The sequence below is a fragment of the Tupaia chinensis genome, unplaced genomic scaffold (genome assembly GCF_000334495.1).
Source record: "Tupaia chinensis unplaced genomic scaffold, TupChi_1.0 Scaffold000039_1, whole genome shotgun sequence".
NCBI classification, from domain to species: domain Eukaryota; kingdom Metazoa; phylum Chordata; class Mammalia; order Scandentia; family Tupaiidae; genus Tupaia; species Tupaia belangeri.
In genome coordinates this window covers 529,948-544,264 of record NW_006159494.1, presented here as the reverse complement: position 1 = coordinate 544,264, position 14,317 = coordinate 529,948, and the positions used below count along the sequence as shown (strand labels likewise).

The window sequence follows — 14,317 nt, the reverse complement described above, 5'->3', positions numbered from 1 at the left end:
TTGAATCTTATCAAATGCTTTTTCTTCATAAATTGAGATGATTATATTGTTTTTATCCTTCATTTTTCTAATGTTAAGTATTTCAAATATTGTGTGATTTCTTCTGTTCTGATCTTATAGAGCCTAAAAGTTCCAATTATATTCAGGAATGCAGCCCATCAGTATGTTTAACCACTTACTTTTTGGGAATAATAAAGCTGGGTCTGTAAGACTTTTATACACTTGGATATTTTATAATGTAGGTACTTTTGAATTAGGACTGCCCACTTTTCATTAAAGAAAAGAGTTATAAACTTTTATAAAGTTTGTAAAAAAGAGCATAGCAAATTTGCTCTTTTAATATAGCTAAAACAAATGAAGAATACAGAGTTAGTAAGCTAACTCTACTATGACATATTGGTAGAGATTTACTGAAGAGGTCCAATAATTAATGCTACTAAGTCTTCATTGCTTAAAATGGCCAGGATGTGGAGGAAGAGGATTATTAATTACCAAACCACAGAGAAAACAAAAGTGAGTAACTGACTCTATTTATAATGGAAGGAAGTTATCTTAGTACACAGAGTGAGACAAAATTCATCACTCTATTGTCTGAAATGGGATATATTTTCTCTAAGATGTTATTGACCTTTTTCAATGGAATCTCTTTTGAGGCTAGAATAAAATCAAACTTTCCACAGATTACAAATATGCTTTTAAAAATTAAAATAGAAAATAGTGAATACTCTGTTAGTAGTGAAGTACTGAGGAAATGGCAACTCTTCATTAATCTGGATTGACCTATGTATCTGTTGATTCATGTAGCAGTTGTTGAAAGTTGAGGATTCTCCATGCCAATGTATGACCTACATTCCTCTTTCAGTTATATCCTTTTAATTACACTGGCCTTTGTAGAGTTGCATCTTACTGGATATGTTCAAGCTCTCAGATTTGATGGTCAATTCCCATAAATCATTAGTTTTCACTTCTCTAACTTTATTCCAGGCAGTGTGTACATGGAGTTCTCTAAATCCTTAGATCTGGTTTTAAAGAGTTCTAGTCTCTTCTTTGAGTTATCTAGATTGCATATAAAAATTACTACCCTTCCCCTTTACCCAGAAACTAGGGAAGTTTAAATTTTTCTAAGATTAGGTAGATCCTCTGTTTACTTCTTATAGATGAACAGTTTTTCTTAGGGTAAAGTTAAATTATCTGTAGTGTTCAAACACTTTAGGGGCACTCTTGACTGTTGTATTTCTTTTTCTTTGTCTCTGGAAATTCTACTCCCAGTTACCATAATGTTCTGAGCTTCACTTCCTTTATGTTTGGCTAAAACGTCAACTTTCAAGTAAGTTTTTCTTTGAGCATCCTATTTACAATCTACCCATGCCTGTGCAATCAATATCCATCTTCTCACCTTTATATCCTCAGTATTTATTAATAAATACCAGGATTTTCAATCTTTCGTTTAATTCCTTTCTTCTCACATTATAATATAAACATTATGAGAAAGGAATTTTTGGTTGTTCTGCTTACTGCTGTAAATCCTAACCTAGAAAGGTGCTTAGTAAATATGTACTAATAAAAAGAATAAATAGTGCTGATAAGTTATTTTAACCTACAGTTTAAATGCAGGAAATGTGTTTTTACAGAAAGTTCTTTACAAAAAAGAAATACACACTTATACACTTAATATTTTCTCAGCCTTTTGCAATACTATCCTAGTGCATGTAACTTTTAAGGTCTTGACTGCCTTTAGAGGTATAAATGTTTACCATACATTGCAAACTTAGAATGTAGTTTTAGTATACTACATTCAGAATTTTAAGTCATGCATATTAAGAAAAATAGTTGTCTTCTACTATAACCTTGAGTCCATAACAACTCTGTCTTTAAATTAGCATTATTAAAGCATTGACCAAATTTTTACTTATTAATTTTACTATGAAATATTGACAAATTATGTATGTATATATATATGTGTGTGTATACATATCTGTAAACATTTTGCTTTATACTGTTCCATGTAAATTTTGGCATTCTTAATTTTTCTTTGTTCTTTAACATATGTTGTAATGCTTGGACATCTAAGAGTACTTAAGTAGCAGTAATTTAATTGATGAAAATTAACTTACGCATATTTTGTTTGTCTTTAAACATTTTAGTAACCTCAAACTTGTTTACTGTGGATTGCTATTAAGAAAATAGATCTCTGTGAGGAAGAATTATTTTACAGGTTGGCAATGGAAGAAATTCATAGATCTACTTGAAGACCAAAAGAAAAGCCTGTTATACTAGAGGGGACTATAGAGTAATCCACTGAAAAAATGCAGTATACATGTCTAAGGAAAAAGCGATGTCATTGATTTCATGCTGGGCACACACCCTTAGCATCCACATTTTTTTCCTACTTGATGAAAGTGTTTGAGAACCTGGTACACTGATTAAAGCTCATGCTGATGTAGTTCCCTTTTGATTGATTTGCATTAAAAACCCGCTTATATTTGTAAGGAATATGTGAGCTTTAATTTGGTGACTCAGGTTTGGTTTTCTTCTGTTTCTTTTTTTTTTTTTTTTTTTCCAGGGGGATGTTTCTGGATACCATTCTCCCCTCCCGTGATGATAACGGCATACGTCCAGCAATTGGTCAGCGAACCCGTTTAAGCAAAGGAGATATTGCACAGGCAAGAAAGCTGTATAGATGTCCAGGTATCGCACCATACAAACGCGGAAGCATGACTGTGCTTGGCGGTGCCCTTTTAGATGAATAACCCATGGTTTACTCAGTATTTGTCTCTCACTGTGCACTCAATTGGCATATGCCGTTCAAAGTTCGTAATCATAAAATGAGGTAGGAGAGAACACTGGGTAAATAAAAACAAGTTGCTAGAAATCAAACTGTAACCACAGAAATAGTTAAACAGAGATAGCACATTACTCTTAGAAAGTACCCTTGTGGAGCAGCTGCACACTGAATTATGGGAAAGTAAGTAGGAATTAAATAGAATCAAACTATGATACTCCGGAATATTTCTTTTTGTTAATATTTAGTTGTTAACAGGAAGATAATTAGAAGTGGAGTTTCCACTTGAGATTTTAATTGTGTAAAATACATAAACAGGCCACTTAATTATTTAAAATTTTAAAATGATTTATGTATATTAGGTTGGTGCAAAAGCAGTTGAGATTTTGGACCATGAATTTTAGATCATTATAACTAGGCTCAAACACATCTTTATTAATCAAAATAGGAACTATTACGATCGACATAGTTTTGCCAACAACAGGTAAGTGTGTTTATTCCTGTAATATAGAAATCCATGCTTTGGGGCTCTGCGAACTCTTGGAAAGCATCATCTTCATTCTACTGGTTGTGGAAGCATTTTCTCTGGAAAACGTAGAGATGCCTTAAGAAGTGGTAGGTTGGCAAGAGATCAGGTGAATATTGTGGATGAGGCAAAACTTTGTAGCCCAGTTCATTCAACTTTTGAAGCCTTGGTTGTGTAATGTGGAGATGGACATGGCTATGAAGAAGAATTAGGCCCTTTCTGTTGACCAATACCAGCAGATGATGCAGTTTTGTGCATCTCATCGATTTGCTGAGCGTGTTTCTCAGATGTTATGATTTCACCAGGATTCAGAAAGCTGTAGACCCCACCAAACAGTGACCATGACTTTTTAATGGTGCACATTTGGCTTTGAGAAGTGCTTTGGAGCTTCAGTCACTGAACAGGTCATCAGTGATTGTTACATAAAATCCACTTTTTGGGACCAGCAGTTAGCATAATGGCTATGTCATTGAACTCCCATGTAGTCGACTACAGTTCGAGTCCCGGACCCGGTGGTTTAAACTCACGCTGAGCACATGTGCGTGTGTTCTCAAGATCCTGAGAAGAGAATGGAGGAGAAGGGATTGTGGTGTGACCATACCCCCTGGGGGGTGATTTCTCACTTTCTGTTTCTCTCTCTCTGTCTTTCGGGCAAGCGCATGTGCCCTATAGCAAAAACTTCTCCAAAAAAAAAAAAAAATCCACTTTTCGTCATATGTCACAATCTAATCAATAGTTTGTTGTTATGTAGAATAAAAGAAAATAATACTTCAAAACTGTGATGTTTTTGATTTTGGGTCAACTCATGAGGCACCCACTTATTGAGTTTTTTACCTTTACAATTTTCTTTCTTTTTTGCGGGGGGCGGGGGTTGTTTCACTATAGGGCGTGTGCGCTCACCAGACAGAGAGAGACATAGAGACAGAAAGCAAGAAATCACCCCCCAGGGGGGATGGTCACGGCTCAATCCCTTCTCCTCCATTCTCCTCTCGGGATCTTGGTTACGCACGCACATGCGCCTGGCGTGAGTTTTAAGCCACCGGGTCCCGGACGTGAACCATGGTCCACTACGTGGGAGTCCAGCAACATAGCCATTACGCTAACTGTTGGTTCCCCTTTTACAATTTTCTTTAAATGCCAAATGACTATAGAATGGTTGATGTTGAGTTTTTCAGCATCTTCTCCTGTAACTAGAAGAGGATCAACTGCCATGATGTTCTCAATTGGTCATTGTCAATTTCCATGGCCAGCCATTGCCGCTCCTCAGCTTTAAGGCTCTCATTTCCTTTGCAAACTTCTAGAACCACCACTGCACTGTACATTTGTTAGCAGTTCCTGGGCCAAATACGTTGTTGAGCTTGTGAGTTGTCTCTGCTATTTTACGATCCATTTTGAACTTGGATAAGAAAATTGTTCAAACTTGCTTTTTGTCTAGCATCATTTTCCTAGTCTAAAATACATATGAAATAAACAGCAAGTAATAACTCATTAGCAAGAAAGAAAAAGAACAAAACATAAAGCAAGAAATGTGCATTAAAATGATGTATAAGTTAACCACATTGAAGAATGTATTCAAAATCATACTGCAAATTTTAACTATGCAAAACCTCTATTACCTTTGCACCAACCCAGTAAAATGTTTGTTGAATATAGAAACTACACTTATGGAAGCACTATGGATCTGTGAAGAAGATGCTGTGTATTCCAAAGCAGTATAGGAAGCAAATCACTGAGTTACAAATGATGAAAATCATGGAGTCAGAGAGAGCTAAAAGATCTTTATCTATCTGCCTTTCTCTCATCTTTCTATTCATCTATCTTTCCATTTTATTTTTTTATAAAATAAAGATGTGTTAACTTTTAGTTCCCCAAATCTTTGGGAATGACGTTTTGGTATCTTGGACATCTTCATACTCACCAAAGAGTTACTTCTCTTTCTCTTTTTTGTTTTTCTCTTTTATTGTTTCTTTTTCTGCCTCTCTCAGCCATCTTCTGTCTCTCTCTCTCTGTGCTCCACCTTCTCTATCTTTCTGAAGTAGTTAACTTTGAATGCTTTATACAGTTATGTAGTTAGGGTGTTTTATTCCCTTTAAAAATGCATTATTTATCTATCTGGAAAAGGATTAGGCCATTACTATAAAAATAGACCATAGGACGCATGAAGTTAACTTACATGGATACAGTAGATTTATCAATAACTCCATCAATGGAATAATGTTAAAGGTTTATAACTACATAGAAGCCTACATAGAATGACTTACTAGAGTTCATAAAATGAGATCAGGTTATACCTGAATTTTAATATAGAGATAGAGATGTCATCAAACTGAATATTCTTTTGGAATTTGTCTTATTTTCTCTCTTTTATTAGAAACTGCTGGTAAACAGAGTCTGTAAAATATATCTGGCTACCATTTATCCCAACTTTTCTTTATAGGTTTGTGTAAGCTTTATTAGATCTACATATTATAGAGCTATTCTTTTTATTATTTTTTTTAAAAAGAGGCTTTAGCTATAGGACATGTGCACATGCCAGAAAGACAGAGAGAGACAGAGAGACAGAAAGCGAGACATCACCCCCCCCCCCACCACCAGGGGGATGGCCAAACTGCAGTCCCTTCTCCTCCCTTCTCCTCTCAGGATCTTGAGCACGCCCACACACATGCCCAGTGTGAGTTTAAGCCACTGAGTCAAGGACTCGAACTGCGGTCAACCACATGGGAATCCAGACTGAATATTCTTTTGGAATTTGTCTTATTTTCTCTCTTTTATTAGAAACTGCTGGTAAACAGAGTCTGTAAAATATATCTGGCTACCATTTATCCCAACTTTTCTTTATAGGTTTGTGTAAGCTTTATTAGATCTACATATTATAGAGCTATTCTTTTTATTATTTTTTTTAAAAAGAGGCTTTAGCTATAGGACATGTGCACATGCCAGAAAGACAGAGAGAGACAGAGAGACAGAAAGCGAGACATCACCCCCCCCCACCACCAGGGGGATGGCCAAACTGCAGTCCCTTCTCCTCCCTTCTCCTCTCAGGATCTTGAGCACGCCCACACACATGCCCAGTGTGAGTTTAAGCCACTGAGTCAAGGACTCGAACTGCGGTCAACCACATGGGAATCCAGCAACATATCCATTATGCCAACAGCTGGTCCTATGCTATTCTTATTTTTAATCTTGAGAAAAATACTAACCTGGTAATGTAGTTAAATGTGCAAGGTTGTGACTTTTATGGTTTGTGATAAGTGGTACCCTCAAATGAAGACGGCAAATTTCTAATAGGCAGTCTGCAAATACTGTTGCTCTCTTTTTTAAAAAGAGAAGATGATTTTTTTAATCTATCAGATGAACAGCATTAAAAGTGAATATATTTTTAATTTTCTTAAAATAATATTGTTATTTTTTGTGAGTTTTTCTTTTATAAAACTTATTTATTTATTACTTCTATGGGTGAGAGGGAGAGAGGAAGAGAGAAAGAGAGTGAGTTTCCCCATGCATGCCTTGTGTATTTAGTGAGATTTCTGGTCACGTGAACCAGAAACCTTCTCACATGGACCAGACTCACAGAGTCACATATTACCACTGTGCCACTCTCTGTCCCCCTCTTAACACATTTTTTTGGGACTGTATATCTGATAAATACCTTATAATCCATTATTATAATTATCTATTTATACATGGTTAAAATATACATTTAATTGTACTTATTGTACAATCAATACGTCCTGGTCATGGCCAAGCTCAATATAAGGAATAAATTTAGATTTTTAAAGTGCCAATATGAGGATCAGTTTCTTTCACTTAGAATTATTTTCTCATTGCCGTTTCTTGCTCTTAGTTTTAGAGACAGGTATGAAGTCTATGAATTGTTATGTAGAGAATATGCATTACAGCCCTGGTCCTTGATGTTAAAAGAAACTCTTATTGCTAGAAGTAGCATGGCAAAGGAAAACATAGCTGCTTGAGTTGGAATTGAATAGGTTTCTAGATACTGCTGCTGAGAGGCCAATCCTATGTCCTTCTGATAACTTCCAAACCTCTCGAGCATTAAGGCATCTTAAAAGATACCTGCTAGTAATTGCCATTAAATCTCTTGCATCATATATACTCTCAGGATAAGAACATCCCCAAGGTTGGAGAATGGATCATTAGTACAGCTCTTCATCGTTCCTTTATCCCAATAATTATCGGTTCACTTGTGAAAGATATTTTTTCTAGGGTACATGAGTTGTAGCATGTTTTCTTCCCTTTATAAATGATCGATCCATTCTCTCTCTCTCTTTTGGGACTCATTTTTCTTGTATCATTTTCTAAATGTGTTTTCTATGTGGCTGTGATTTTAGGATTATTTTCCTTTCTGTTTCTAAGATGCTTAATTTAACTCTAATTCAGTTCTAGACATTGATTTTATCTTCATTTCTCTTCATTTATTGTTCTGGAATCCCATGACCTCTTGCTTATAATTAATTAGTAATTACACCACTTATCAACTCCAGTTTTCTTCAAGTAAGTCTTCTCTAATTAAGTATGTCAACTACATAGTAAAATTAAGAAGAATTTATAATGAATGGATATCTAAAAGTGAAAGGGTTTTTGAGGATTAGAATAATTCCTATTACATTAAAAATATGTGTGTACATCAATACACGAACACACATACAATCTATGTTCACATATTTATAAGTGCTCCTAATTTTGTTGTGTAAACAATGCATATACAGACTGCTTATGTCTACAGATGACATTTATGTGGAGGTTGTAGGGATGGAAGGTGTTTCAATATGGATGGAGTTGGATTACTAGAAACATTTTTCTTCTTTGCCACTGGAAGCATGCTCTCAGTGGAGAGAGACAGAGAGAATTAGAGGAAATGTGAGAAAGCACTTCCCAGGGCGAATGGCCCCATTACAATCTCTTCTCCATTTTTCTCTTGGGATTTTGGGTACACACACACACACACACACACACACCTGCACCTGGCATATTTTTCAAGCCATGTGGTCTAGACTCAAACACATAGTCAGTCATGTCAGATCCAACTGCATTAACCACCATGCCACCAGCTGACTCAAAACTTTTAATTGTTTTAAACACTCGCTTTATTTATCTTTAAAATGTAAGATAACTTATTTTTATTTACCTCTAGTTAGTCACATATATTCTGATATAATTCACTGAAATTTCAGATAGAATATCCTTTTTATAATTGCTTTTGTATATATGATTCTTGAATAAAATATATAGATGGTCAACATGTAGAAAATTCATTTCATCTTTTTTTGTTTACTCATTTATTTACGGATCTGTTTATTCATCTGCCTGGAATATTCCCTAGTTCACTCGATGATATCACAGGTCATCGAGTAGACAAAGCGTGGAGGACATTCTTGCTTCCTTGTTCTTCTCGCCTCTCTTGACACTTAACCTATCTCTGACCCTTTTGTTTCTGCCTTCTTGGGATCTCAAATTCCTCCGATCAATCCCCTGGTCCAGGTGCCATCCTATCCTTTGTGCAGTGCCAGCGTGCCTTCAGTTACCTACCTGCCTTTATCCTCACATCCTTCTAGTTCACTACACATGCCGCCGTCCAAGTGAAATGTTAGAATACGAATCCTACTCCATGTATCTTCAAGATAAAGGCTAGTTTCCTTGTCAAGATGTCTCTTTCATCATTCATTCCATGTCTCCTCTCTTAGCCTTGTCTGTAAATAATTTCTGTACAGCCTAGATTTTTACCCCTATTTTCTTCAGTCCTGGAATCTTGATATTGCTTTTATTAGCCTAGACTCTTTCTTCAGCTGGAACATTCAGAACTGCCACTTGATTAAATCCTTTTTTAAAAACTAAGACTCTTAGGGTGGCAAATACCATATTTGATCCCTGTCTGTATGTCTTGCTTTTGTAATTGTCTATTTGCCTGTCATTTCCCACAGTAGAGTATAACTTTCTGAGGACCAGAGTTAAACTTCCTTTCCGGATATTCAGAAATTGAGATGAACTGGGTGGCCGATGTATAATTTCTCTGTGAGTAAATGAATTGGCTTCAATATGCAAGAGGAACTATAGCAAGTATAACAGAACATAAAGAAGGAAACATGGGGGACAAGCAGGTGGCATGGTGGTTAAGGCGCTAGACATTCCCACATAGCCAACTGCGGTTCAAATACCGGACCTGGAGGCTTGCTTTCTCACTTTCCCTCTCTCTCTCTGTGTATCACTCTCTGGTCAAATTAAAATAAAATGAATGAATAAATAAAATTAAATAAATAATTATATTTTTAGAAAAAGAAGGTAACACGGGATGTGGACAGAAATAGCATAGTGGCTGAAGGGACTATGGAGACAACATAGGACTATGATGAAGTAAATATAATCAGTGATGGATGGACACGTTTTGAGGAGGTGTAGGTAACCTGGGCTGTACCTTGGATGACAAATATTTTCTAGAGTTGATATTTATGCTCTGTCTTAAAAGATCTTTTGACATGGGGCATGTATGTGGCATGGTGGTTAAGGGCCTTGGGACCCCACATAGCTGACCACAGTTCAAATCCTGGAACTGGTGGCTTGATTTCTCACTTTCCCTCTCTTTCTCTCTCTCTGTCTCTTGCTCTCTCCCTCTCTGGTCAAATTAAAATAAATAAGTAAATAAATAAATAAGGTTAAATAAAATATTTCTTTAAAAAAGATCTTTTGACATGCATACACAGTTACTACTGAAACGTATTTAAAAATCGGTCAGTGATTTATGCCATCATTACTGTTGAGATAATGACCAAGGATTTCTTTTAATATTTCCTTTTTCAAAATCACGTTACACTGAAATAATATGTATGACATTTAAGAATTTAAAGGAGTCATAGGTTTATGAATGATTTAAATTAAACAGGCAGTACTAAGTTGATTAGATGGAGGCACTTTTTTATTTCTTTCCTTACTCTAGAGTTTATCAATTTCTTTGAAGAACTATTGAATATAAAATATTGTGTATCTGCTTATGTTTTCATTAACCTTAGAAAATTATGTATGTGTGTTCTTACAGATTGTGGGGAAGGGAAAGTCCTCAAACTTTGCTATTGTTGGCTTCTATAGACATTTGACAGGAAACATTTGAAGGTAGATGTGCAGTCAGCTATAAATTTAACCATGGTATTAAAAGGAAAAGAATCTGTACTGATTCCTCAACGACATACAATCTAAGTGACATTCATGTCATTCAAACACAACTTTCTATTCTAAGATCTAAGTGGATTATCTAATTCAAAACTGAAATGGAAAATAAGATAAGGATTTGTAAAAGTTTAACTTCTGAATTGTGTTTTGTTTTATAATTTATTAGAACACTGATAATTATAATTTGCTTCACACTGGGCACATGTGCATGCATGTCCAACATGCTAAGAGGAGAATCAAGGAAAAGGAATTGCAGTGTGGCCATCTCTCCTTAGGGGTGATTTCTCATTTTTTTTCTCTCTTTGTCTCTTTGGTAAGCACATGCACCCTATAGCAAAAATCTCTCTCTAAAAAGAAAAATAAATTAAAAAATAAAAATTGCCTCTTTACTTTCCATTATGCTTGTATTTTCCCACATATTATCAGAAAAGTCATTGTTATTCAAAGACAAGTTCTTACTGTCACAACAGTCTCCCTACCTGTGAGAGAGGTACTTAATTAAGGGTTAAAAAATAGTTGGGCATGACAAGAAACACTTGAACCCTACAAAACTACCTTATGAAGTATATGTTAAGCAGAGAGATACTTTATAGGAGAGAAAACTGCAATTAAGCTTCTGAGATGTGCTTGTGATGATGTAATTAATAAGTGACTACCAGCTCTTCAAGTTGTGTTCTCTCAGCCACTGTGCACCTTCTTGCCAATGGACACACTAAACATTTGAACTTAGTGTCACCTTTTTTGTTAATTTACTTTTTGTCCTTTGAATAATCAAATTTGTTTTTATGTCTGAGCATAAGTAAGTTAACAAATAGCCAGGAATAGGGCTAAAACATTGTATCTAGTTGAGACCAGATTGCCTGGGACTAACTTTATTTATTGAGGCAAATTCATGAAAAATGACTGCAACTTGAATATAGGTATCAGTATTTCTTGCATTATAAGCAGATACTATATTATACTTGCGTGAATGTTTAAATTATATGTTGCATTGTGCTTTATATTTTGTTTAGAGAATTTTTATCTTTTTTTTAAGAGAGATTTTTGCTATAAGGGTGCTTGCACTTGCAAGAGAGACGGAGGCAGAAAGCAAGAAATCACCCCCTATGGGGAATTGTCACACTGCAATACCATCTTCATTCTCCTCTTAGGATTTTGGGCATGCAGGTACAAGCATCCAGCATGAGTTTTAAGCCTCTGGGTCTGGGACTTGAACCATGGTTGACTACATGGGAGTCCAGTGACATAACCATTATGCCACCTGCTGGTCCTGAATTGTTATCCTTTAGTCAGAACAGTATTGTTTGTATAAATTTGTGGATTAAATATATTCTTTTAATTCTACTTTTTGGAAATCCCTACCAGCATTCTCTGTGGCTTATTGGACTTTAAATCAGTACAGAATTTATTTTCAAATTGTTGTCAATGTTACATTTTTTCCATTGAAACACAGTCAACTACCAAAATTATTATTTAGCATCTAAACTGATTCTACTTAGAATACATTGTTTACATTAATCACATCTTCATACATTTTTATTTTGCTAAGGCTTCTTATAATGTTACATTCATCAAGTGGCCTGGAAGAATAATAGAACATTGCTAAATTGTGTATTTTTGACCTTGCATATTTTCATTTTGTTTTAAAGTTGCTTTTATCTGCCTGTTCATCAGAATAAACATTACTTACTTTGACTTTAAATTTATTTTGTTGTGCAAACAGAAAATCTGGCTTTTTTTGAATAAATATTTTATCACATCAGACTGGTTTTACAGTTCTATTACATGTTTTCAAAGTCATTATTTTTCTTTCCTTAACAAGGTATGCAAAATCATTAATAATTCATTGAGAATTTGATGAAATGAGACTTAACCTGCTGTTAGCTATGTCTCTGTAATATGGTAATATCTCAGTTTGGATTGCAGTCTCCTTCAGAGTGAAGGAACTTTTCCTTCAAGTTGTTACGTGAAGGTTATAGAGATGATTGACTGCAAAGAGGAATTATTCTTCAATTAAAATTACTAAAAGCAGTTTATTTTGTGTGGCTCACACCATGTCTTGTAAAAACAACAGGAAAAACCCACTGTAGAATGGTGCTGACCACTAGCCATGGCTAACCACCAATCCCGATGCTTTGCAGCTGATAATTTGCTATTTCAGGTGACTGATAATTGTTCCGAGGAATTAGACGAGCCTAATAAGAGGAAAATATACCATTGTCCCTAAAAATGATATGTATGATCAACAGAAGAGATGATAGATAAATTTCTAGGTCTTTTTGAAAATTTAAATTTTTCATGATGCTTTTCTTTTTCAAATTTTTATTTTAAAACAAATCTTCATTTTGAGACAAACTTTATTAAACATTTATTAGTTATTATTTTTTTTAGAAACTTTTGCCTTAGGATGTGTGCATTCGCTGGAGAAAGAGAGTCGAGACAGACAGAGTAAGAAGGAAAGTGAGAAATCAGGGGGGATGGCCACACTGCGATCCCTTTTCTTCCATTCTCCTCTGGGATCTTGGGCATGCATGCACATGCACCCAGCATGATTTCCAAGCCACCGGGTCAGAGACTTGAACTACAGTTGGACATGTGGGAGTTGTAACCTACACACTGTGCCATCTGCTGGTTCCATTAGTTATTATTTTTTACTTTTTAAACTGAGACAAGCCATTCACTGTTACATTTAGCCTCAGTTCATATGAATATGTAAATGGAATGTTTCATGTAGTCCCAGAGCCACATTAGCTAGATGACACAGCTCTATGTGACTACAAGTGTTTGTGAAAATAGCTACCAGCTTCTTGGGAGTTAAGGAGAAAAGTTTCCATGAGGAAGAACTTTATATGAGTACCAGATTACTTATTTTATAATGCAGTTTTATGGTTAGCTCTCATGATACCTTTCAATGTACTAGAATTCTTGTAAGAAATTCATAAAAAGAAAATTATTTAGAAAGGCAAGTCTTCAATAAAATTCAATATGTACAATACCAAAAGACTCATGAGATTATTTAAGACATCCATGTCCTTAATAACAATTAGGGAATGATTTCTCTCTCTCTCTCTCTTTTTTTCCTTTTCAGCATGTGGAGAAACCCTACAGGAGTCCAATGGAAATCTTTCCTCTCCAGGCTTTCCAAATGGCTACCCTTCCTATACACACTGCATCTGGAGAGTTTCTGTGACCCCAGGGGAGAAGGTAGTTTATATCACCAAGAATTCTATTTTAATCTCATCTAAGAACAAGGGTCCATCATCTTTCAAATATAAATTGCCTTTTATTCTTGTTTTATTCTTCAAGTAAGAGCCTTTTTAAAAGCTCAGAAAATTAATAATGGTCAAAGTTTAAACACAGGAATATTTTTAAAAGATACTAAAATTTTTTTGCTATAGGGCACATGCACTCATTTTGGAGATACAGAGACAGAAAGCAAGAAATCACCACCCGGAGGGATGGCCAGGCTGCAATGCCTTCTCCTCCTTTCTCCTTTCAGGATTTTGGGCACACATGCACATGCACCCAGTGTGAGTTTTAAGCCACTAGGTCTGGGACTCAAATCGTGGCCAGTTACTTGGGAGTCCAGTGACGTAACCATCATGCCATTTGCTGGTCCTTAAATTTGGTTTTTTTTTTTTTTTTTTGACTGCTAAAGGAGAGTTGAAATAATACAAGTTATATTCTCAGGCATAATAAAATAAACTTAAAAATCACTATCAGGTTGGATCTCATAAGGCAGCAATTAAATGCTACACAAAGAAAACTGGTTTCCACATGGCTGACTAGGATTTGAGTCCCAGTCTCAGCAGCTTAACAAACATGCCATA

The 14,317-nt window shown here is 35.4% G+C and overlaps 1 protein-coding gene across 1 annotated transcript in view; it reads left to right on the top strand.

The window, feature by feature from the left end:
- The window catches only part of TLL1 (tolloid like 1), a 242,887-nt gene that overhangs the window by 134,764 nt on the left and 93,806 nt on the right, over positions 1-14,317 (top strand). The window contains exons 8-9 of the mRNA XM_006140658.3: positions 2,564-2,688; positions 13,576-13,691. Coding sequence (XP_006140720.1) covers positions 2,564-2,688; positions 13,576-13,691 — 241 coding nt within the window. The remainder of the gene's footprint in view (positions 1-2,563; positions 2,689-13,575; positions 13,692-14,317) is intronic.